The sequence below is a fragment of the Syngnathoides biaculeatus genome, chromosome 20 (genome assembly GCF_019802595.1).
Source record: "Syngnathoides biaculeatus isolate LvHL_M chromosome 20, ASM1980259v1, whole genome shotgun sequence".
Classification (NCBI taxonomy): Eukaryota; Metazoa; Chordata; class Actinopteri; order Syngnathiformes; family Syngnathidae; genus Syngnathoides; species Syngnathoides biaculeatus.
In genome coordinates this window covers 3630324-3655988 of record NC_084659.1, presented here as the reverse complement: position 1 = coordinate 3655988, position 25665 = coordinate 3630324, and the positions used below count along the sequence as shown (strand labels likewise).

The 25665-nt window shown below is 41.9% G+C and overlaps 1 protein-coding gene across 1 annotated transcript; it reads right to left on the bottom strand.

Annotated features, from left to right (window-relative positions):
* Positions 1-203: 203 nt before the first annotated feature.
* LOC133493617 (oocyte zinc finger protein XlCOF6-like) lies at positions 204-25240 on the bottom strand. The gene is made up of 4 exons (XM_061807163.1): positions 25198-25240; positions 24650-24792; positions 18230-18502; positions 204-3034 (listed from the first exon to the last, which is right to left on the bottom strand). The coding sequence occupies exons 1-4, from the start codon at positions 25230-25232 to the stop codon at positions 1254-1256; spliced, it is 2232 nt and encodes a 743-aa protein (XP_061663147.1). The 5' UTR covers positions 25233-25240; the 3' UTR covers positions 204-1253.
* Between the last annotated feature and the right edge of the window lie 425 nt (positions 25241-25665).

The window sequence follows — 25665 nt, the reverse complement described above, 5'->3', positions numbered from 1 at the left end:
GTAAGAATGAGAGTGAAAAATCAGCTGGTAAATGGGACAATTTCGCTCTCGACTTTTCTTCCTGCGACGCCATTTTGTCAAATGTTTGTCTGAGGTTAGAAACAGTGGGGTAACGTAACTTCAGGAGGCGTGGTTAAGTGCCCTGTACGGAGGGGTCAATTGTTAGAACAGAATCCCTCAACCAACTAAAATAAATGCTCAACGATGGCATAACATTTTATTAAAATTGTTGATAATACATATTACAGTCTTAATCAATCTATTTTACACTGTTTAACAAACATTTTTTTTCCATTACATATTTGTGTATAGTGAAGTTTACCCATTACATTACACATCCTTGACCAAGACTTCAAACGAAGCATTTGACTCATCTCCAATCTGAAAATTATCCATTGTAGCTACCTTCAGGAATCACTGTCAAACTCATCATTGATGACTTGGTCCAGTTCTGATGCCTCCTGCATTCATGAACAGTGATCCCATCTTCCTGCCATAGCATGTCATACTCTTTCCCATCCATGGCATTTGTGAGGACACATTTTTTGAATCCTAAGAATCTTGGTTCCCTTTATTCCTCATTATTGTCAGTGCGATGAGAGGAAGGTTCAACGGTCAACCGTGATAACAGCGCATACTCTTGGCCTCGTTCGGCTACAATCTTCATAGCGTCAGGTTGCTATCAAAACGAGAGCTCAAACTACGTAGAAATGAGCGTAATGGGCACTTTTAAAAACGCAAGCATTTCAATTGTGTATGCTTTTTTTTTTTTAATGATTGTACTACGTACTTTCAACTCCCGTTGTTTTCCTTCTGGTTTATGTCACGTCATCAGCCAACATTATAACACATTTCTTTTGAAAGCGGCTGCAGAACTACCCCTTATAGTCAAAGTTTTTTTGTCTTTAAGTTAAACTCACACGCAGTCGTTTCTGATGTTTGGTGCAGCAGCAACCAATATGCTACACTAACGATCATAAAATGCAAAGCTCCCCCCCACGCTTTCCCCAAGGAGGTCAGAGTTCAGGTTGGTGACGCACATTACTGTGATATATAAATGTGTAACATAAGACATTGAATATCATATCAAAATTTATATGTATACCTTTTTCATCCATAGCTAAATATGCACTCTATTGAGAAACTACGGTACATTAAAAGCTTCTTGATCGTGGCTTTTCCTACTGGCACACTTGTGTGTGAGCCTGATACTTAAAAGAGAATCTTTGACTGCAAACAGAGCAGGAAAAAGTTTACTGACCAGTGTGCATTCTTGTGTGAAGTTCTAGGTTTCCCTTCTGAGTGTATTTTTTACCGCAAACTGAGCAGGAAAATGGTTTCTCACCATCGTGTGTTATTGTGTGTATTTTTAAATTTCGCTTCACAGAAAATCTTTGACCACAAACTGAACAGGAAAAAGGTTTCTCACCAGTGTGTATTCTTGTGTGTGTTTTTAAGGTTCCCTTCTGGGAGAATCTTTTGCCACAAATTGAGCATGAAAAAGGCTTCTCACCAGTGTGTGTTCTTTTGTGTATGTTTAAGGTTCCGTTCACAGAGAATGTTTTACCACAAACTGAGCAGGAAAAAGGTTTCTCACCTGTGTGAGTTCTTGTGTGTCTTTTTAAGCATTCCTTCGTTGAGAAGCTTTGACCACAAACTGAGCAAGAAAAAGGTTTCTCACCAGTGTGGGTTCTTGTGTGTATTTTAAAATATCCTTTCTGGGTGAATCTTTGACCACAAACTAAGCAGGAAAAAGGTTTCTCACCATTGTGTGTTCTTGCGTGTATTTTTAAATTTCTCTTCACAGAAAATCTTTGACCACAAACTGAACAGGAAAAAGGTTTCTCACCAGTGTGTGTTCTTGTGTGTGTTTTTAAGTTTTCTTTCTGAGAGAATCTTTGACCACAAACTGAGCAGGAAAAAGATTTCTCACCAGTGTGTGTACTTGTGTGCCTTTTTAAGTTTTCCTTCTGGGAGAATCTTTGATTACAAACTAAACAGGTAAACGGTTTCTCACCAGTGTGTGTACTTGTGTGTCTTCTTAAGTTTCTCTTCTCAGAGAATCTTTGGCCACAAATTAAGCATGAAAAACGCTTCTCACCAGTGTGTCTACTGCGTGTTTTTAAGATTTTCTTGTCAGAGAATCTTCTTCTACAAAATAAGCAGGAGAAGGTTTTCTTTCCAGTGTGGGTTCTTGTGTGGATTTTAAAAGCTTCTTGGTCACTGCTATTCTCACCAGCACAGTTGTGTGTCTGAGCCTGATATTTATAAGAGAATCTTTGGCCACAAACTGAGCAGGAAACAGGTTTCTCACCAGTGTGCATTCTTGTGTGTAATTTTAAGTACCTCTTGTCAGAGAATCTTTGGCCACAAACTACGCAGGAAGAAGGTTTCTCACCAGTGTGTGTTCTTGTGTGTATTTTTAAGCTTTCCTTCCGAGAGAATCTTTGACCACAAACTAAACAGGAAAAAGGCTTCTCACCAGTGTGGATTCTTGTATGTAATTCTAAGTGTTCCTTCTGAGAGAATCTTTGACCACAAACTGCGCAGGAAAAAGGCTTCTCACCAGTGTGTGTTCTTGTGTGTCTTTTTAAGTGTTCCTTCTGAGTGAATCGTTGACCACAAACTGAGCAAGCAAAAGGCTTCTCACCTGTGTGTATTTTCATGTGTTTTTTTAAATTGCTCTTAGAAGCAAAAGTTTTCCGACATAGAGAACATTTTGAGCATTCACCTTCCGAATGTCCGTCATCATCATTATGACCGTTTGTTTGTAATCCTTCACAATCGTCTCCATCACTTGAGCTGTTCCTGTTTGGAGGCTCAGCCCTTTGTATCTCCTCATTTTGACCATCTTCACTTTTCAAATGGACACCAGTAGATGCAACCTGGATGAGTTCTTCCTGCTCTTCCTCTTTCATGTGTAGAAACTCTTCCTCCTCCTCTTTGACGCGTCGAACCTCTTCATCCTCCTCTTCCTCTTTGATATGACGGGACATAGATGGCTGCCGTTCTGGATGAAGATTTTCAGTGACATCTGCAAGACAAATGACAAACACAAAGCCCTCAAATGTAATTTGTTTGCAATATTTAACTTCTAATATAACTGCACATTGTAGTAGGAGAAAAGGGTTGTTATTACTGCTAGTAACTCACAATTATGGCAGATAGCCACTGATAAAATGACTGATGTAGTGAGGGAGGACAAAGGTTCAGTATGGAAGAAAGTCAAAATGGGCTCCGTTTTAACCAGCAGTAAAAAAAAAAAAAAAATCCAGAACTGAAATGGGGAAGGAATTTACATGGTCCATTATTCCTTTACAAAGGCCTTATTTTTTGCTCAATACATTGAAACTGTCAAACATTTTCAACACCATCAATAAGTTTTGTCAGTTATGAATTCCACTTAAAAACTTGTCACCTTTTCATCACCAAAATTGAGCAGTCTTTGTGTACCATCAGTGGCAGAAGTTCACTGCATAGCTGGGGTGGAAAAAGCAATTTACTCAAGTGGGAGTCATAACTCATATTTTATATAAAGTCGCTGGTAGGCGGAAATTCCCCAGCTCCAGTTTGACCAGTTTTAAGGGGAAAGAAAAAAGTCTTGCTCAAGTCTCATCACTTTGTTGAAGTTGGTATGACACTTTACATTACTATCATATACCGTTGCACACTCACATTAAAATGGAAACATCATCTAATTATGATCAATTTAATACACAGAAGAATTGAAAATATATTAGGAAGTTTTTTACTCTCAAACACACCTGCACCAGCAGAAAGACACTACACCATAGTGGTGACAGCCAGCCAGAGGAACTTTAAAATGAGGTGCTATAAATAATTTCTTTTGTGTCCAACCTCATATACAGTGCCCTTCATAATTATTGCCACCTCCAGTTAAGATGTGTTAAAAGCTTTAAATTAAATTCAGTGTTTATTGCAGAAAAATAGTGTCACACTGAAAATTTTAGGAAAATGTAACCTTCAATTCAAATGAATTGTAAGAAAATGAAAAAATCCCTGACTAAAAAATAATTATTTTTCATTAAATCACCTGTTCCACAATTATTGGCACCCTTAACAGCTCCCCAGGAAATAAATATAATTGAAGCATTTCTGTCATTTCTACAGTAGTTTACAAAGTTTACCAGAGTATGTAGGAACATTTAATTAGTAATTCATCACTTTCTGTTTCCCTGGGCAATAAATATGACGTGACACGAAGGCCATTACTCTTATCCACTCTTAAACATGGGAAAGACAAAGGAACACAGCATACAAGTGAGGCAAATGTGCGTCGACCTTCACAGATCAGGCAGAGGCTACAAGAAGATTGCCACTGAACAGCAGCTGCCCATATCCACTGTGAGAGGAATAATTAAGAAGTGCAAAACAACTGGAACAGTGGTAAACAAGCCTGGACGAGGACCCAAATTTATTTTGCCACTACGCACAGTGAGGAGGATGGTAAAAGAAATCAAAAGATCTCCAAAGCTCAACTGTTACAGAATTACAACAAATGGTAGCATCCTGGGGTCACAAAGTCTTCAAGTCAACCATCAGCCGCTGTCTACACACAGACAAGCTGTTTGGGAGGCATGCACTGACAAAACCTTTCCTCACTCACAATCATAAACGCAAACGTCTGGAGTTCACCAAGCGGTATTGGGGCTTCAACTGGGACCGTCTGCTTTGGTCAGATGAGACCAAGATTGAGCTTTTGGCAACAAACACTAAGTGGGTCTGGCGTGCCACGATAGATGCGCATGCTGAAAAGCACCTCATACCCACTGTGAAGTATGGGGGTGAGTCAGTGATGCTGTGGGGCTCCCATGGCCATCTCAGTCCCCAGACCTCAATTGCCACACATTGCCTCCATTGAAAACCTGTGGGGTGAGCTGAAGAGAGGACCCAGGTCTCTGGATGATTTAGAGAGATTCTGCAAAGAGGAATGGCTGAAGATCCCTCTTTGTGTCTTTTCACATCTTGTGAAACATTATAGAAGATTAGGTGCTGTTTTGTTGGCAAAAGGGAGTTGTACAAGGTATTAACACCAGGGGTGCTAATAATTGTGAGATATTATTTGATGTCAAATAATTATTTCTTTATATGGGATTTTTTTTCCCCACTGAATAAATGCACTTGTATTGAAGGTTGGACTTTTCTCTTTTTTTCCATTAAGGTCCCATATTGTTTAGAAAAAAAAATATTAGAACCTAAAAAAGACTTAACCAGGGGTGCCAATAATTATGGCAGGCAAATAATATATATATATATATATATATATATATATATATATATGTATAGTGATGTTTTCCCAAATAAATATTTTGGTCATTATAATCTTTGGTTTCATTCTAGCATATAGCAATGTCCCCCGCCCCACCCCCCATTTTTTTTTTTTTTGGGGGGTAGGGGGACAAAGGTTTGAACTTTGGGTGTTTAAATGAGAAATGTGAGAAAATGTGAATGCCTATCTGAGAAAAGATTGTCGATAGGGGTTCAACAGCCTTAGAACAGCTTTAAAACAAGAAATAAATACTGGAAATGAATAAAACATGAAAAAAATAGGAAACAAAAAAATACCTTTGTGCACTTCAAGGTCTACTGACACGAAAAGCATGATTTTAGTATCTTTAAAAAAAAAAAAAAAAAATAGGCAGCCGGAGTGGACCCATCCATTTTTTCACCACACATAATATTGACCTATATGTAAATCCCGCCATGAAAATCCTCTCGAGGGATTTGATTTGGAGAAAAAGCAGGAAGTGACGTTAACAGCAGAAGGCCACTCAGGCGGCCTCGTGTGTTTATACCAGTTTTACCAGCGGGAAGGTTGCTTTTTATTCCTTTGTGTTAGCCAAAATGCTGGCTCGTAGTACCGCTGGATATTGCTCGAACACTCGGGAGGATGGATTTACTCTTTATCCAAAAGACCTGGTTTGTCGTGAAAAATGGATTGCACAGGTGCAAAGGACGAGAGCTTCATGGGTTCCAAATCACAGTTAGGTGTATATAGTTATTAAAAAAAATAGTTTGGGGGGGGGAGACATAATCCTTCTTTCAGTGAGCAATGAGAACGCTCGTGGCTGGGCCGCGGTAGCTCATCGCGGCACCGCCGGCGTGGCTAGTCGTGTTGCCGGACCTTTTACGTCGTTGCTCAAGGCTAAGTACACTACATACTGTCATCCATACTTTCGGGGAATCTGTTGTTAGTTAGAAGTGATCCACATATCATCTAAATATGTCTTGAAACGATAGGGTGGTATTGCCCTGGCCACTTCACTCAACTGTGAGATGTTCTCTTCTTTGAAAAGAGCTTCCATATCTCATCGTAGATGGTGGACGAGCGTTGGAAAAATAAAAAAATCTCTGTTGTTCCTCTCCAACAGCAGGTGGCACTATGTGTTTTCAATGGCCAATTTCCCAGTGTGACGTCCGCTGATGACGTTGCAGGCAATATAGCTACCACTTGAATGTGAATGCGGAGACTGACGAGCGAGCTGCGGCAGCAGGCCGCAAGCTCCGGCGGCTCAGTTAAAAGGTCTCCGCCGCCGCCGAAGCTCGGCTAAAAGGCCTCCGCCGCCACCGAAGCCCGGCCAAAAGGCCTCCGCCGCCACCGAAGCTTGGCTAAAAGGCCTCCGCCGCCGCCGAAGCTCGGCTAAAGGCCGGCCGCCGGACCTCGCTTGTCAGACTCCACATAATTCTCGTCCAAAGAACCATCCACAGCTGCCAGCCCGGAGCTCGGGGGGCCTTTGTTTACGCACTTATGTCCCGCGCGTAAGCCTCTTCTGAGATTCCGTGTCGTTCCGCCCGAAGAGCCATCCGAATATTCAACATTTACAACCGCAGGTTCTAATCTGTATGTAAGTATTCCTCAGTCTTCTGATCAACCGATACTGCTATTTCTTCATAAGATGAGGATAAATCAGAGCAATCAGGGCTGGGGATAAATGGTGTCCCAAGTGATCGAGCGTTTGGAACGGCATGTAACAAGTCACATCCACCCACATAGGTCCTATGACTCGAGAAAATGGCAGGGTCCTTGAAAATTCGTAATTGTCGATGAAAATCTTCTGAAAGGACTATTAAATGAGAGAGGATTTAACCTCACATTGCCAAAATATATTATATTTTACATAATCTATTGGAGACATTGTTTATGCAAAGCACTGGATTTCCCCTTTCAGTATTATAACTGACTCTTATGGCAGCTACACTCCCACCAAATAATTGGTGATTTCTATAATGAACTTGATTTTGACAATTTAGACTACGTTCTGATATTCGTTTAGAGAAGGCAGTGAAACAGCAATACTGCATTATTCAGCTTCAAGCAAGGTACTCTCTTGTGGTAATCTTGCTCTGTAGATTTCTTATTTCCTCTGAAAAGATGATTGATGGACAATGCAGATGATGGTAAGTTCTGCCTCTTTACTTTCTTCAAGGCTTGTAGCTTCATTGGTTCTGAATAACAATCTTTAAACTCTTTGATGCACCGCACAAGCCTGGCGAAGGCTTGAAATAATCTCGTCCAACTGAAAAACTTAAGGAAGCGATCGAGCAGTGAAGTTTCTGTTGTTGAATTCTAGTTGACAAAAGCCTTAGGCACTTCTGGGTCTGCAAATGGAACATCTTCCACCTTAAAGCTCAAGTGTCGTCAAACGGATTTTTAGTATATTATTAATGGAAAAACCCACAGCCAATATGGTCCCATGTGTTTTTTCACCACAAAACATGATTTTGACGTATACAGCTTTTTGTAACTCCCGCCATGAAAATCCTCTCAGGGATTTGTTTTCGAGAAGAAGCAGGAAGTGACGTACAAGACAGAGGCGCCCCCTAGTGGACTCGTTTGTTTCCATTAGTTTTACCTCCGGGACGGTAGCTCTTTGTTCCCTCGTGTTGGCCAAAATGCTGGCTCATTGCATTGCTGGACATTGCTTGAACACTCAGGAGAATGAAATTACCCTTCATAAGTTTGAAAGAGACCCTGTTCGTTGTGAAAATGGATTGCACGGGTGCAGAGGACGAGAGCTTCGTGGGTTCCAAATAACAGGTAGGTGTGTATACAGCTATTAAAAAAAATATATATAGTTTGGGGCGGACCACGTAATCGGTCTCTCTCATAACGTAGCAAAAGATCCGCGTATGAAATGTGTTGATGTGCGCATACAGCTACTAAAAAAAAATATATAATAGTTTGGGGCGGACCACGTAATCGGTCTCTCTCAAAACAAAAACAAAAGATCCGCGTATGAAATGTGTCGATGTGCGCGTCGCCCAGCCAATAATGTCTTACTCAGCCTGCAACATAGCTCGGCTCCACTCTTTTTTTATATAGCACGGCGGGCCGAAACTCAGCCACACCGGCTGAGGCGCTGCGTGAGGCGGTCACATTTTCCGTGAAGGCTGCGCGTCGGGCTTTGCGATGGGGGCGGCTCTGAAGAACCCATCCGAGAATGCGTTACTTAGTCGCGTGCGCGCATAAAGGGCTCCGGCTCAACCGTGACTAAAGCAGCACAGCTCGGCTGTTTCATAAGCCACACCGGCCGGCTGCGATGAGCCGCGATGGCTCATCCCCGCTGCAGGAGTGGATCGGACGGGAGGCAGTTTGGCCATGATCGGATATCATCTGAATATGGCTCGAAACAATAGTGTAATATTGCCCTGAGGCCTCAAAACAGTGTAATTTTGTCCCGGTAACTTCACTCGATTGTGTGGTGTTGTCCTTTTCGAAAAGAGCTTCGGTGTCAGAAGGGGCGTCGGAAAAATGCGAATGTCTCTGTTGTTCGGCTTCCATAGTAGCAGGCACTGCGCGTTTTCAACGGCAGAAGTGACGATGACGTCAAGGACAGATGACGCGACTAATATGATGACCACTTGGATGTCGAGGGACACTCAATTGCGCAACTTTGTGCATGGATGACGCGCTCTCCCATCACTTTTTTTTTCCCCCGTATAGACATTAAAGTGAATACTGATATATGTATTTTTCATTACAATTTCTATTTTAGAATGTTTATAGGGATGTCACCCGCTCTTTAATATCCCCACTAGGAAGTTTGTCACACCATATAAAGTTTGGACCCGAAAACCAGTTGAGGCTATGAGCTCATTTGCCTTTAGGCCCCGTGACGCATGATCCGCAGGATTTTCTTCGAATGAGACATGTCTCCATTGATTTGGACTTGTTTTCCCTGGCTTTTGTAGGTGGCACACCGCATGGTGTGGAATATAGCAAGCAGGACTACTATGGATATCCTCTTCTGAAACCTTCACTGCATCTCCTCAAGATATTGTTTCATTCATGAAGGCTCCGTAGTCTTTGTGGTACTGCTTGTCTCTTTCAAATCTCTTTTTTTAAACATCTGAGACAATGCTCAGCAGATTTCCTGTTATTTGGCATTTCACAGTGTCCATTTTCCTTGATTCTGATTACCTCCTTCATGACTGATAGGAAGCGGAGATCCTCTTGAGAGAAGTGAGCATCTTCTACGGCCCTCACATTGAAGTCAGACTCAAGAGGCTTTGTCACTTCTGGTGGTGACGACTTCCTTTACTTGTCTTCAACATATATATCAAACTTCACTGGTCAGATGAGCGGGTAACTGCTGACAGGGTGTTAATTGTCTCAGAAGAATCTTGTGGCTGCTTCCAATTGCATGACCATGGTCAACACGGGGATTTGCACAGCCCGTAATCCTCCAGGCGAGGTCCGTTCTTGGAGCAAATGGCTCATTGTCTTTGCCGACCACAACTTTTCTCGGTAGCAGGGCTTGAGAACAATTATAACCGATTAGTAGGCCAGTGTCACATTCAATTAAAAGAGCAATTTCTTCGGCAAGGTGCGCCAAGTGAGACCATGCTCTTGCTGTTTTATGTATAGGAATGTTACTCAGATTGACAGGAATAAATTCTCTTGTATAAATTACTGGGAGAGTAATCTTCTTTGATGAATAAAATCCTGACTTGCAGTCCAGTTAACTTCTGACTAGAAACAACTGTGCTTGTGAATGCCAGGGTGGATAGTTTCAACTGCACAAGCTCCTTCTGTGTGTCCAGAATGTCAGGCTTTTCTTGCAAAAAAAAAAAGTGATGCCATTTTGATTGTCGAGAAATGCATATAAGAGAACCTAATTTTCTGGATTACTTGTTGTCGATAACCATACTGGCATAAATGAAGTATGGGTGCTGTGTGTATCTTGTATTACCCGATGAGCTGTTGCCTCACTTAATGTTGCATCAGTTGGTTTAGACTCTGTTCTGTCCTTTGGTCATTCATTTTCCTTTGAATATCTCCCATTCTCTTCTCTTTCATCAGCAGAATGTTCTTTCTTTCTGTCCTCTTTGAGTCGATCATCGTGCAGACATGTTGGATGCTTTTGTTTGCATGTGTCGCAGACTTTCCTCTTTTCACAGTTCTTTGAAAGGTGTCCTGGTTTCAGACATTCGAAACATTTTATTAGTTTGCACATATTTGACTCCTTCTGAAATGGACTTTTCCATTAATTTTGGAATCTGGGCACCCCTGAGTTACATTGAAAACATTTCTGGGATATAACTCAGGTATTGTTTCAACTATAATAAATATGATATAGTATACTGTGATTTACTTTGACTTGATCTAAGTTCTAATGTTAGACTATATCTAAATGCAAACGGTCCTCTACATGCTTTAGGAAGGTATGGATCTACAGCTAGCTTTCATCAACGGATTGACAATAGATAGCGCCATAAATTACCACACCCGTAACTTTATATCTGTGGACATGACTGACCACACCCATACATTTTTCCAAATATGACTGTGTTGTACAATAATCTGATAAAACTGTCGAGTTTAGGGCCGACAATGATGAGTCTGCCATGATATGTAGACACAATCTTGCCGTCCAAGATGGCATTGTAAACAAAAAACACGTTAGGCGTGACATCACTGAAAAGCATCTATTAGTGTTTTCCTGTGTGAACTTTCAAATGCAGTAACTCATATTTGAAAAATGTACGGCTGTGGTCAGTCATGCTCACAGATATAGTTACGGGTGTGATTAGGGATGGAATATCAAGATTTTAAAATAACTTACTGGATTAATAGAACATAACTAAATTAAAAATGGAGTAGGGGTTATTTTAAAAGACGAGCGGGCTAAGAAAGTCTTGGAGGTGAAAAGAGTATCAGATCAAGTGAAAAGGGTGGAATTTGAAATTGAGGGTATTGTTTATAATGTGATTAGTGGCTATGCCCCACAGGTAGGATGTGACGTCGAGTTGAAAGAGAAATTCTGGAAGGAACGAGAAAAAGTAGTCCTGACCATCCCAGAGAAAGAGAGAGTGTTGTGATAGGTGCAGATTTCAATGGACGATGAAAAAGTCATGGGTAAGATGGTGGTGGACTTTGCAAAAAGCATGGAATTGGCAGTGGTGAACACTTATTTCCAGCAGGTGGATTATATTTTGTGCAGATGGTGCAATCTGAAGGTGGTTACAGACTTTAAGGTTGTGGTGGGGGAGAGTGTAGCTCGACAGCATAGGATGGCACAGAAAAGAATAAAAAATGGATAGACAGTTGGTCCTGATGAAATACCAGTGGAGGTATGTGCGCAATTAGTTGAGTTGGCAGTGGAACTTTTGACCAATTTATTCAATAGAATACTAGCTGGAGAGAAGTTGCCTGAAGAATGAAGGAAAAGTGTGCTAATCCCCATTTTTAAGAACAAAGGCGATGTTCAGAACTATGGAAACTACAGAGGAATAAAGATGATGAGCCACACAATGAAGTTATGGGAAAAAGTAGTGAAGGCTAGACTCAGGACAGAAGTAAGTATCTGCGAGCAACAGTATGGTTTCATGCCTAGAAAGAGTACCACAGATGCATTATTTCCCTTGAGGATGCTCGTGGAAAAGTACAGAGAAGGTCAGAAGGAGCTACATTGTGTCTTTGTAGACCTAGAGAAAGCCTATGACAGAGTACCAAGAGATGAACTGTAGTACTGCATGCGCAAGTCTGGTGTGGCGGAGAAATATGTTAGAATAGTACAGGACATGTATGAGGGCAGCAGAACAGCGGGGAGATGTCCCGTTGTTGTGTCAGAAGAATTTAACGTGGAAGTGGGACTGCATCAGGGTTCTGTGCTGAGCTCCTTCCTGTTTGCGGGAGTAATGGATAGGCTGACAGACGAGGTTAGACTGGATTCCCCTTTGACGATGATGTTCGCAGATGATATTGTGATCTGCAGTGAAAGCAGGGAACAGGCAGAGGAACAATTCGAAAGATTGGGGTATGCACTGGAAATGAGAGGAATGAAAATTAGCCGAAGTAAAACAGAATATATGTGCATGAATGAGAGGGGCGGAGGAGGAAGAGTGAAGCTCCAGGGAGAAGAGATGGCGAAGATGGACGACTTCAAATACTTGGGGTCAACAATATAGAGCAATGGAGAGTGTGGTAAGGAGGTGAAGAAACGCGTCCAAGCGGGGTGGAACAGTTGGCAGAAGGTGTCTGGTGTTCATGTGACAGAAGAGTATCCGCCAGGATGAAGGGCAAAGTTTATAAAACAGTGGTGAGCCCGGCCATGATGTACGGATGAGAGACGGTGGCACTGAAGAAACAACAGGAAGTAGAACTTGAGGTAGCAGAAATGAAGATGCTGAGGTTCTCGCTTGGTTTGAACAGGTTGGATAGGATTATAAATGAGCTCATTGGAGGGACAGTCAAAGTTCGATGTTTTGGAGATAAGATTAGAGACCATGCTTCGATGGTTCAGACATGTTCAGAGGCGAGAGAGTGAGTATGTTGGTAAAAGGGTGCTGAGGAAGGAGCTGCCAGGTAAAAGAGCGAGCGGAAGAGCAAAGAAAAGGATGATGGATGTTGTGAGGGAAGAATTGAGGACAGTGGGTGTTCGAGAGGAAGATGAACGAGATAGGCTTAGATGGAAAAAGATGACACGCTGTGGCGACCCCTTAACAGGACAAGCTGAAAAAAAAAAGAACAGTAAATTAAAAATAAAATAAATACATAACTAAAATAGAAAAAAAAAAATTGTTAATTTCAAATTTCAACTGATATTAGTAGAACATGATATGAAACGGTATTTAAAAATTTTCATCAATAAAAATTCTTGATCTGACAAACTATCTGAAGAAGAGTTAAAGGTCAAGTGTCGTCAAACGGATGATTTTTGGTATATTATTCATGGAAAAACCCACAGCCAATATGGTCCCATGTGTTTTTTTCACCACACAGGGTTCATACTTAGTCTGACCAAAAAAAATTTAAGGGCTTTTTAGGGGCATTCTCAGGGGCTGACACGAAAAATTTAGAGCTGACACGGAAAATATTTAGGGCCGACACGAAAAATTTAGGGCCATCGTGGGAAATCAAGAGTAAGGAAATAAGACTCACCCAATGGTGCCATCAACCGTTCTTGGTTCATCAAATGTTCCAGTACCTCAGTACCTGTGACAGTGATCACCTGTCGCCCCTTGTGGTAGTTCTCATTGATATGACCATTGTCAATGTCTTCACATAACAGTCTACAGATAAACAGATTCTAACTACAATTGCAACTATATACACAAATGTCTTCTACTGATGTCTGTTTCAGCACCCCTACTCTAGCTCATTGAGCCTACCCAGTGCCTCCTCTATTTGTTGCTGCAGAGGTGCCAAAGTAGCTCTCTTGTCCTTTGCTCTGCCTCAGAGTGCATTGGCCTCGTGATAAACCTCAGATTCCTCTTTTCTTCTGCCTCCTCACACAGCCTGTGAGCCTTCTCAATAAGCGTTGATATGTCAGTCTCTATTCTGGCTTTTTTTGGCTTTGAGGCAGTAGAGATGAAAAGTGGGCAGCGATGCCAAATGTAGCCAGGTACGAAGTCTTCCTTTCCCCACAGTGGTAGTTTTTAGCAATGTCACTGTCTGGGAACATGACTGAAAACACTTTCGAATTATTTTCACAAGATTTGTAACTGTAATGGCTGCAGATCACTTTTAAAGTCCACACGATCTCTGCCTTTAACGAGTCCGTCTTCGTGTATTGAACTACGTTCATAAAGCCTGACTTCTGGCTGGACAACGGTAGGTGCGCATTAGGGATCGCAACCGGCTACAAATAACCGGCTATAACCGGTTTTCGGTTATTTTAAAAATCGACACCGTAATCGGACTTTCGAAATCGGTTAAAATTTCCAATCATTTCTTCCGGTTCCGTTGTTGAAGAACATTCAGTAAAATCAAAGAAACATCAATCATGGCATCGAGGAAACGCTCCAAAGTACGGGAGTAAACTTGTTTTATTGGCAGACATCAAAACACTACTCTCATAACTGGGGGAACTCTGTGAACTCGTCACTCCGGAAGAGCAACAACAAAAACAGTCCGTGCGGAACCCCGCACCACAATGATGGTGAATGATGTAAACACCACTATGGTACCGGTTTTTTGCTACAGCAGTTCGGTTAAAAACGGTTATGAAAGTAAGCGGTTTTTTGCGATCCCTAGTGCGCATGCACTGCTAGTACCACTGCCTGAAGTTGATGCTTCACTATCTTGATATTTTAGAAACAGATTCATACCAACGGAAGATGAGAGAGTCTTTGCCAAATCAGTGTGTCCCCTCTTTTTCTGGAGCGACTCCAGCGCTTTGACGCCCATCTTTTCAAGCTGGTAACTCTGCTTGCACAGATGGCAGTAAAACATGTGCCGATCTTTTGGATCTCGATGAACCCAGCTCCCAAACTCCTTCCTTTCAACCCAATCTTCTTGAAAAATGCACTTCCCCGTGATACAAGTTGGATCGATGAAATAACTACGCTACGTCGTAACGAAGACGAAGTGAAATGCCTACTCACGGAAACAAACAATGGAATATCAAGATGGCGACGAGTTGTCAACACGGTGACTTCCGTTGACAATTTCCGGCTGATTTGGATGCCAGACGGATCGCTATTTTTTTTTTTAAATAAAAGATTAATTTATTTTTAGGGAAAATTTTGGCGGTAGAGGTCCTCCCTTTGATTTTTTTTTTTTTAATTTAAGGCCTTTTTAGGGGCTTGACCGGTTTTCGCGGATTTTAAGGACTTTTAGGAGCCCCTAAATGCACCTTCGAAATTTAGGGGTTTTTAGGGACTTTTAGGGCCGCATGCGAACCCTGCCACAAAACATGATTTTGACGTATACAGCTTTTTGTAACTCCCGCCATGAAAATCCTCTCAGGGATTTGTTTTCGAGAAGAAGCAGGAAGTGACGTACAAGACAGAGGCGCCCCCTAGTGGACTCGTTTGTTTCCATTAGTTTTACCTCCGGGACGGTAGCTCGTTGTTCCCTCGTGTTGGCCAAAATGCTGGCTCATTGCATTGCTGGACATGGCTTGAACACTCGGGAGAATGGAATTACCCTTCATAAGTTTGAAAGAGACCCTATTCGTTGCGAAAAATGGATTGCACGGGTGCAGAGGACGAGAGCTTTGTGGGTTCCAAATAACAGATAGGTGTGTATACAGCTCAAAAAAAAAAAATAGTTTGGGGTGGACCATGTAATCGGTCTCTCTCATGACGTAGCAAAAGATCCGCGTATGCAATGTGTTGATGTGCGCATACAGCTACTAAAAAAAAATAATAGTGTGAGGCGGACACGTAATCGGTCTCACTCATTACGTGACAAAAGATCCGCGTATGAAATGTGTCAATATGCGCGTCGCCCAGCCAACAATGTCTCGATAGTATTCATCGAGTACTGCGGCGACTTTGAACATACACCTAAAAGCAACATAGCTCGGCTCCACCTCCTCCTTATATTCCACCACGGGTGCCGAAACTCAGCCACGCGTAAGGCGCCACGTGAGGCGATCAGAGCTTCTGCGAAGGCTGCGCGTCGGGGTTTGCGACGGGGGCGGCTCTGAAGAACCCAGCCAAGAATGCGTTACTCAGTCGCATGCGGGCATAAAGCGCCACGGCTCAACTGTGACTAAAGCAGCACCGCTCGGCTCGTTCATAAGCCACACCGGCCGGCTGCGATGAGCCGCGATGGCTCATCTCCGCCGCGGGAGTGGATCGGACGGGATGCGGTTTGGCCGTGATCGGATATCATCTGAATATGGCTCGAAACAATAGTGTAATATTGCCCTGAGGGCTTAAAACAATAGCATAATATTGCCCTGGTAACTTCACTTGGTTGTGTGGTATTGTCCTTTTTGAAAAGAACTTCGGTGTCAGAAGGGGCGTTGGAAAAATGCGAATATCTCTGTTGTTCGGCTTCCGTAGTAGCAGGCACTGCGCGTTTTCAACAGCAGAAGTGACGATGACGTCAAGGACAGATGACGCAACTAATATGGCGACCACTTGGATGTCGAGGGACACTCAATTGTGCAACTTTGTGCATGGATAACGCGCTCTCCGCTCACTTTTTTTTTTCCCCCGTATGGACATTGAAATGAATACTGTTATATGTAGTTTTCATTACAATATCTATTTTACATTGTTTATAGGTATGACACCCGGGCTTTAAATGCACTGGCCTGTCAAGGAATGAACACGAACGCGAACATTTTAACACACATTCCTGTCGGAAATCGTGATGTATTGTTATAATCTTAGCGTAATATACGGCGGTGGTATCTATTGTCAATCCATTGATTAAAGATAGCAGTTGATGATCTATATCTTCCTAAAGCATGTCGAGGGGAAAATATTTCTACTTCAAGATAACACGTGCCATGGGGAAAATGACCGTTAAAACTTATATCAAGTCAAAGTCAATCTAATATGCATTATAGTTAGCGGGGTGGGAGTACATGCACGCTATGCGGAGACTGCCGTAAACAGGAGGCCGGCTTGCTAGAACATGTCTTTATGTGCATGTGCTCAATGTATTGGCCACACCTGAATCAAGTGACGAGGTGGATGAGAGTAGAACGTCGTTTTGGTCTTTTTTTGGGCACACCATCACACGACCAACCAAAACTGCCACGCAATCGACGCATTGAGCATCCCATGTTTAACGAAATTTACATTTGGCATGGCTCATTATGTTTATGACTTTCAACGTACATGTGCTCGCAGTATGTGAAGCAGCTCGGAACATGTGCTTTTGGCGTCACTTCCGGACATGCATTTCCTGTTTCCGGTGAAGACAGACTGTTTAGGAGCAGGCTTGTTTAGTTAACAAAATAAACACTTAAATTAATGTCAAGACTACACAAAATAAGCGACGTCTTTCAATATATATTTTTTCTACTCGTAACAAATTTTACGCACGTGATTTTTCGTGCTCGACAGTGCAGATTTGAGAGTGCGAAGGTGCGTGAGCGCGGTCGCGCACGTCCAATGTGAGTGACTGTCACATAACCAAGCCAACTATGAATTAAAAATTTGAAAGGTCGCTTGCAGCTTTGTTTCATTTTTTTTAAACCCACAATTATATCCCTGTCTGTTTTTCTTGGTGAAAAACTGAATTATTGTTTGCAGAATATCTTTAGCAATGCATGTTGAAAGGTAAATGATGCTCCCAACAGTTTTAAGGTTAATGTTATGTTGCCTCCTATATTTAAAATACAGAATTAGCTTTTTGGGGATTGTATTGTCTGTGCTTTCATTCTCGTACCAAGATGGGATTTTAACATTTTAACATCCTTTACTTTCTACTATGGGTTCAAAGCAGACATTTTTTTTACTCAAAAAAAAAGGGAAAATCTTGTCCAGTTTCACCACATACCCTGACATTCATTAAAGCAACAGCACTTATTTTTTTACTTTTACCATTATTATGGATCGTAAACACAAGCAGCATGATCTACATAGCCCAGACTGTGTGGGTGGACGGTGTTTGTAATTATGAGTGTACCCCTTTAAAAGCCGAAGGGGGACGGAGTCAGGTAAAGACCAGGAGACCATGTGCTTCAGTGTTTTAAAAGAAAAAAAAAATAAGTCAGGCTGTAGTTCACTGCGCTGGATTGGTTTTCATGTGCGCTGAGAATGTCTACATTGTTCTACTGGTAACAAATTTTACGTGTGTGATTTTTCGTGCTCGACTGTGCAGATTTGCGAGCGCGAAGGCGTGCTTGTCAAATGTGAGTGACCTTCCGAGTGAGTCTTTGACCACAAACTTAACATGCTCGAAGATCCTCACCAGTGTGTATTTTCACGTGTTGTTTGAAATTGCTCTTAGAAACTCAAGTTTTCCAAGACTGATAACATTTCCAGCATGTGCTGGCAGTGTGACATGTCATATCACCTTCCGACTGTTCATCATCACCGTCTGTTTGTGATCCTCCACAGTTGTTTCCAAAACTTGAGTTGTTACTCCTTGGAGTCTCCACTCCTCGTCTCTCTTTACTTTGACCATTTTGACTCTTCAAAGGCTTCAAAGGGACACCAGTGGATGGAGCCTGGATGAGTTCGTCCTCCTCTTCCCCTTTCAAGTGTAGGAACTCTTTCTCCTCTTTGATGTGTTGAACCTCTTTCTCTTTGATGTGATGGGACACTGGATGAACATTTTCACTGACATCTGCAAGACAAACGACAAACACAAAAGAGGTCAAATCTATTTGGCGTGATGGGCTCCAACCTGTTTGGATTGTTAAGACTGACTGTAACAAGAGGGCGACTGTTTGCAACGACTGCAGCATCGTACGATTAAGTCCGTATAGTGATGTGTCACTCTGCTTGCCAGGTGAGAGTGCCAGTGTCATGTTGAGGACATTTTGTATGGTTCCAATCTGACACTTACATTCCTGTGCTGCAAAAAAAGGTTGTGAGTCTCATCAACTTCTGGCATTCATTTTTTTTTTAGCACTCACAAAATTGGTACCTTGGTCACTATTTATTTGTCTGACTGAGCCTCTCAATGCAACATAGTAACAGAGTCCATTGATGAAAGCATCAGTCGACAGATCATTGAGAATCTCAACACATACCATACAAGAAAAATGCAAAAAGCACTCTACTCGTTGTGTTCCTTGTATCCGTCTTTAGTCAAGAATGGACCGAAACAATCAATTTCACAATATGTGAATGGTGACAAGGACTCTAGTTCTTTTTTTAGGGAGATACATTTTTTTTCCCTCATCAGGTTTCCCTAACCTACTACAGACCGGCGGATATGGAATGCAACAGTTTGACTTGATCCTGGAATCCAGTAAACATTTGCTCTGAATTCATTGCAGGTGAAACCTCGACCATAATGACGAACTCTTTCGTGCCCGTGTGACACAGTTTTGTAGGAGGATTTTCCTTTGGACTGACTGATGGCTGCTTTGACTGTACTATCAAAGGAATATTTCTCCTACTTTGAGCACATGACCTTTGGACAGGATGGGATCAAGTGTATGCAGTTTGTTGTTACAGCAGCTGAATTCAGTATTTAAAATTTTTCTCACTAAATATACAGTGATGCCTCGGTTCTCGACCACAATCCGTTCCAGAAAACAGTTCGAGAAGTGATATGTTCAAAAACTGAATCGATGTTTCCCATTACGAAATAATGCGCTCCAAGGCTACAAAAAAAATGGGCTTTTCCTGATAATAAACTGCATAGTAGAAATACATGTATAGTTTAAATACTTTATATAATAAAATAATTTAAGAAATATAATTTGCTTAAAATGTATGCTTTAGTAGTCGAGTATGCTAGGCTGGGAGTGCATTGCCGTATCTGCAGCACTTCGGGCAAAGCCTTGTAAACTTTTTTTTTTTTTCATTAACAAAAGTGCAGACTAACTTTAAACAAGCAACTTGCCTTCTTTGGAGCCATGATTGGGGGTTGATATGGTAGTCTTCGATAAGAAGATTAAAAAAAACAGTCACTACTGGGACACGTCTGTGTAGAGAGGCTGTTATACAGAGTAACAAAAGTGCGCTGGTTGCGCTGCACGCATAACGTCATTTTCGTTTTTTTGGGGGGGAGGGGGGATTTGAATTGACAATAACAAAATGCGTCAGGGGTGGGTCAACTGCTTGTGCTGCACGCAATGTTATTTTCGGGGGGCTTCGAATAGACTACCAAAACCCGTCGTGGGTGAGTCTTGTGCCACGCTCAATGTTATTTGCGGGTTTTTTTGGGGGAGGTGGAATTACCAACAAAGCGTGTTGTGGGTCAGCTGTTCTGGCCGCACGCAATATGTTATTTCCAGGTTTTGTCTGGGGTGTTCGAGTACCGATTTTCGTTTGAAAACAGAACCAAAAAATCTCTCAAAATTTTCATTCAAAAACAGATTTGTTCAAAAATGGGGACGTCTGAGAACCAAGGCTTTACTGTACTTTTTTTTTTTTAATCTGTTAAATCAAATGGTGTCAAACTATCGTTTTGAGCCGCATTTTACAGGGTCAGGCAAAATGATGACACATTGGTAGGTTACATAAAAGGCAATGTGTCAGACCATTTTACCTGACCCTATAGTTGTGATTTCCCTCAGAGGGCCATGAGAACAGTGAAAACATCCATTTTCTGACCCGATTACCCTTATGAGAATCATGACAGTGCCTAGTGGCTGGGATTTGGACCATGGTCGTCAGAACTGTGAGGCCAACACTCCAACCAGTTGCTCCACTGTGCCCCCTCAGTCAAAGCATAAAGATGTTTAATCACCAAATCATACAGTATTACAGGATTACCATTACACAACAAATTGAGGGATAATGAGTTTTGATGGGAGAAGGAGAATAGTTTCTTAAACTATTACGTTCCTGTAGAAAAAGGATTTGGTAACGATGAAATGCAATATCATTATTGCGACATTCTGGAATTTTTGTATGGCACAGTGGCGCAGCTGTAGAGTGTTGGCCTGACAGTTCTGAATATCAGGGTTCAAATACCTATGTGGAAGTTTGCATGTTCTCCCCGTGCCTGCGTGGGTTTTTTCTGGGCACTCCAGTTTCCTCTCACATCCTCAAAAACATGTTAATTGGACACTCTAAATTACCCCTAAATGTAATTGTGAGTCCGACTGTTGTCTTGGATTGGTACTTCATGAAACATTGAAAGTTAATCTTAATGTTGGTTTTGAATTCATAGTTTGTGGGATTTATTAATTTTAGTGGAATTAAGTTGTGTGCATGCCTCCTCCGCACAATGCCTCGTCACACATCCTTCTCTTCACATCGTTGTTCAACGGCAAAGATAAGTGAACAATTTTTTATTATTCTTGACATTATGTACACTTTGAATGCTTATTTTGGGCAGCGGGTGGGCATGGGAATGGGGGGGTCTTGGAACGAATTTGGCTATTTACATGTAAAATGCATTTCTACTCACAAAAGATTAAAGTTCCAAAACAACTTTGGGAACAGATTAATTTCGTAAGTAGAGGTACCACTGTAACCACATTGCATTTCTTCACAAACTTCGCCACTCACAAACAGCACTAGGCTCAAAATGCAGCCAACTGCAGATACGATGCTCGTACATTGACCACTTGTCTCAAATTGCTAAAATCATTGAGGAAATCTGTCTCTTGACGAGTATGAGAAGCAATGAATCAAGTCACAACATAGTCACATACTTTAGTTGTCACCATCAGAATAAACTGGCCACAAGTTTGACAGTAGTTAATACAAACTGGAGCCTGGGTCATTGAAGAGTCTTGCACAGGGTGGAATTAAAGCTCACACCACCCCTGGCTTGCAGTACGGGACCATGTCGTCACCTGACTGCAACCCTGAATATTTTGATAACCAGGTCAGGTTTCCTGGGAAGACAATTTGACGGAACATCACCAGCAAAATTCAAACACCTGCACGCCCCACAAAACCCGTCATGACACCACTTCTTGTGAACACGCAGCTTCTGTGAATTTCGCACCATTTGTGGGTAACTTTTACAACCGCCACAGGTTCACAATTGTGTGAAGAAGTGAGGAAGGAATTAATTAATTCAATAAATGATTTTTTTTAGCTTTTCCTGATAATAAACTGCATAGTACAAATACATGTATAGTTTAAATACTTTATAAAATGAAATAATTTAAGAAATATATTTTTTTGCTAAAAATGTATGTTTTAGCATAGTAGAGTATGCTAGGCTGGGAGTGCATTGCTGAATCTGTAGCGACTCGGCCCCCAGCCTTGTAAACCTTTTATTTATTAACAAAAGTGCAGAATAACTTTAAACAAGTAATATTGAGGGGGGGGGGGAATAGTTTTTTATTTGCAGAGGAAGTACGTAATGTATATTAAAAAAAAAACTTGCAACTAGAGGTAGGTTTAATGGAACAAAAGAAAAAAGCAATGCAAAACAGTTTCAAATGTCTTCGGTGGAGGTGACTCGCCCTTTTTTCACAAAGAACGAATCTAATGTTCTGCCACCTTTTAAGCACTTTTCTGAAGTGGCTCATAACGTCAAGTTTGCAGTGCTCTGCAACATTCCGCTTTATTCAGGTGATGAAGTTTTACAAAATTATGGATGTTGTTCTATTTAGCGCAGATAGCTTTAATATCGGCACTTGAAACATCCTTCCTGCCTTCAGCCTCATCACACGACATCTCCTCCCTTCCTCACCAACACTATCCCCAGCTAACTGTTCATCGTTTACGAAAATAAGACAACTTTTCGACTTCCTCCAAGATCTGTTGCCTCTGCTTGATCAACACGGTTGCTCCTTTAGTCGATCGTCATTTTTGCCATGCCATACTTCTTTGATAGCTCAGAAACACACACACCAGATTTGTGCTCGGCCATGAAATCCTTCTTGAAGTCGATAATTTTATGCACCACTTTCCTGTTTTCAGCACCACCACTTGCCTTCTTTGGAGCCATGATCGGGGGTTAATGTTGCTCAATTGGAAGAAAAAAAAAAGTCACTACAGTTCTGGGCAGCGTCCGCGAGCAGAGGAACGTGTAAGTCAACTGGTTGTGCCGCGCCCGGTCACCCGCGTTACGACTTTTCCGTTTTTTCGGGGGTCTGTTCTCAAGCACAATAACAAATTGTCGGGGGTCAGCTGGTCGGGGTGTTCGAATACGGATTTCCGTTCGAAAACCAAAGCAAAAAAATATCTAAATTTTCGTTCGAAAACCGATTTGTATGAAAACCAAGACGTTCGAAAACAGAGGTACCGCTGTAGATACTTTTCACGTGATGTCGTGAGTCACATGACTTTTGTTTACCACGCCCACAGGACGACAAAACTACAAGTCGTGTGTTTGAGTGATCTTGTGAATATCGGCTTGCTTATAAACGTCTTACGCCCTTTTCATCGTGGCATTTCATTGTGTGGCTTATGGTTGTAATAACAGACAGAAAAATGGGTCTGACACTTAAAGCAATGTTGACCTTTTGCTGGGCATTCAGCTAATTTACTGTTGTATCCTCCACACTTGATTCATATCTTTACGGAGGTCTTTGGGCTGTCAATATACCTACGAGCACTGCAGTTAAACTTTGATTTCCAGGTTTGTGGTGGATAACATGAACCTCATGGCTGTCCATAGCTAAATCGCGGGAGCGAGCTATGATTGCTTTTTTGAGTGTGAGCGCCGACCCCTGGTTGAGTAACTTTTCACGCACACCCGGTGAGTTGTTAGAGAAACCTATGCATCTCTGACCATCTCATCGCTGTTTGTGTAGGTACAGTCTTTAAGCAACAGCTTGAGTTCTGTCACAAAGTGCTCAAACGACTCACAGTTACCTTGCGCCTTCTCGTGAAACATATCTAGCAAATATGGAGTTTGCCTTCGGGGTGAGGTAATCAGAGAATTTTTCGTAATAAGTTTTTAAATTAACATCTTTGTCATTCCGTCCCTTTTCCCTGATCCACAGCAGAAGGAAACTGCACTATTCCTCTTCAGCTCTGTTTTTCAGCAACGCTGTGAACACGAGTTCGCCGTGCTCCTTGAATCTCCGCCACGCATCTGGTAAATGGGGTGAGTTGGAACACCGAAAGCCTCCTCGTCATCTTTGTTCGTTTTTTCCCCCCCTTTCCCGTGAGTCCATAGTTATACTTCCGTCACTGTGACACCATGTTATGATCTTGCTGTCATGTTATTAATTAACGTAGACGTGACTCCAACTGTACTTTTTAACGTGAGTGATATTTCGCACCCCCCCCGACGTCGACACAATGCTCACGTGGCTTCTGTCTTTATCCCTCACGCCAGCACATGTGTCTCAATCACTTCTGGTTCAAGTGTTCGTTTGTCAAAGGACCTTGAAGGTAAAAGATCAAACGATAACCGTTGCCAAAACATTACAGTTAACATTGATCACATCCTAGCCATGATATATAGACATGATCTTGCCGTCCAAAACAAAACAAACACGCGGTCAAACATACTTAATTCTCATCAGTTTCAATTAACTACACTAAAGTGTTTCTAAAACGTTAAATTGCATTGTAAAGAGTTTCTTCTAATTCAAACTAGATGCAGCCTGGCAAGACAGCTGGCACCTTGAAAGAGAAAGATGTAGTCGATTAATACCACTTGTAGGGCTAAGAATTCCATGGATGCCAGCTTCTCCACATGTTACGTAAACTGTCTAAACATCATTACTCCTACTGGGGGAGGCTGACAAAATTGAGTCGTTTATTTTTTTTAAGGTTTGCCCATGGGTGGCAGCTGCCCATACTCCAGAGCCACGTTATACTAAATGCATCATCAAACAGGCTCGTAAATAAACAAGAATACCACTAAAATTAAAACGTATGCAACCAGTGAATCAACCTGCTCTGCGTAGCAAAATTTGAGGCTGCAGATGGAACACAGCATCCAGTAGTTGAAGTTGTGGCTTCTTCTCCTCTTTTGGGCCCCAAAGTTCTTCCTCGTAATCTGCTGTGCTTTTTCCACACATTTTCCCACGAAGATTACTTTGGAGATGACAAAAGCAAACGGAAATCGACCATGTGAAATAAAAACGAACACGGATTCATGATAGTGTTTAAAATATAGACAATTCATTCAGAATGCTAATTAAGTCAATAACGATGGAGAAAATAATCGTTTCAGGGTATTTCAGAATCTGACAAAAAAAAAAAAACGCTGATAGAATGTTGGTGGGTTTTTTTTCTAAATCCAGTTTTTCCGAAACACTTCAGTATTTTAGGGATCACAAACGCACCTCTTTGTTAGGAAACTGAACTCGCCCGAAAAAATTTCAACCTGGGCGAAGAGGACTCCAACCAGACAGCACGAATGATGCGATAATCCACAAAAGTAGGGATCGGGGGACGGGGGGTCTGCGTCGAGTATTCACAACATTTTGACAAAATTACCAAAGATTTCCTGACGAACGTCCCTTTTTCCGCATGGCAAAAAAGAGTAGATGTATTACCCATGATCCTTCACGTCAGAAATATTTAAAGCGACAATCTACCTAATCCGGCTGTATTAAGAGAGGAACAAAGGCAGTTTAACCCACAGAAATGTCAATCTTGAACATCACTTGACTAAATCTTGAGAATTTGCGTTTCCCGACCGTGACACGAACTTGGGCTGTGCCAATGAAAGCACCGAATCCTTACCACGACCCCGCCAGGGACTTGACTAAGGACTACCTAATCGGGTCAGTCCTGGATCATTAAACGTTCTCGCTGCAGCCACCAGCTACACCGGCGACCTTTCGGGACAGTTTTCACGAAACTGTGATCATGCAGTGGTTAGTACTCTGCTTGTTGCCACAGCAACCCTTGTTAAAGTCTGCGTCACAGGAGGCACGTGACGTCACAATTTTAACGGCGCCA

Coding starts and splice junctions, on each gene's coding strand:
- LOC133493617 (XM_061807163.1), bottom strand. CDS start 25,232: ATGCGGAAAAAGGGACGTTCGTCAGGAAATCTTTG. Junction 18,503..24,649: donor AATTTTGCTACGCAGAGCAG/GTTGATTCACTG, acceptor TTTGTCTTGCAG/ATGTCAGTGAAAATGTTCAT. Junction 3,035..18,229: donor TGATGATGAACAGTCGGAAG/GTGATATGACAT, acceptor TTTGTCTTGCAG/ATGTCACTGAAAATCTTCAT.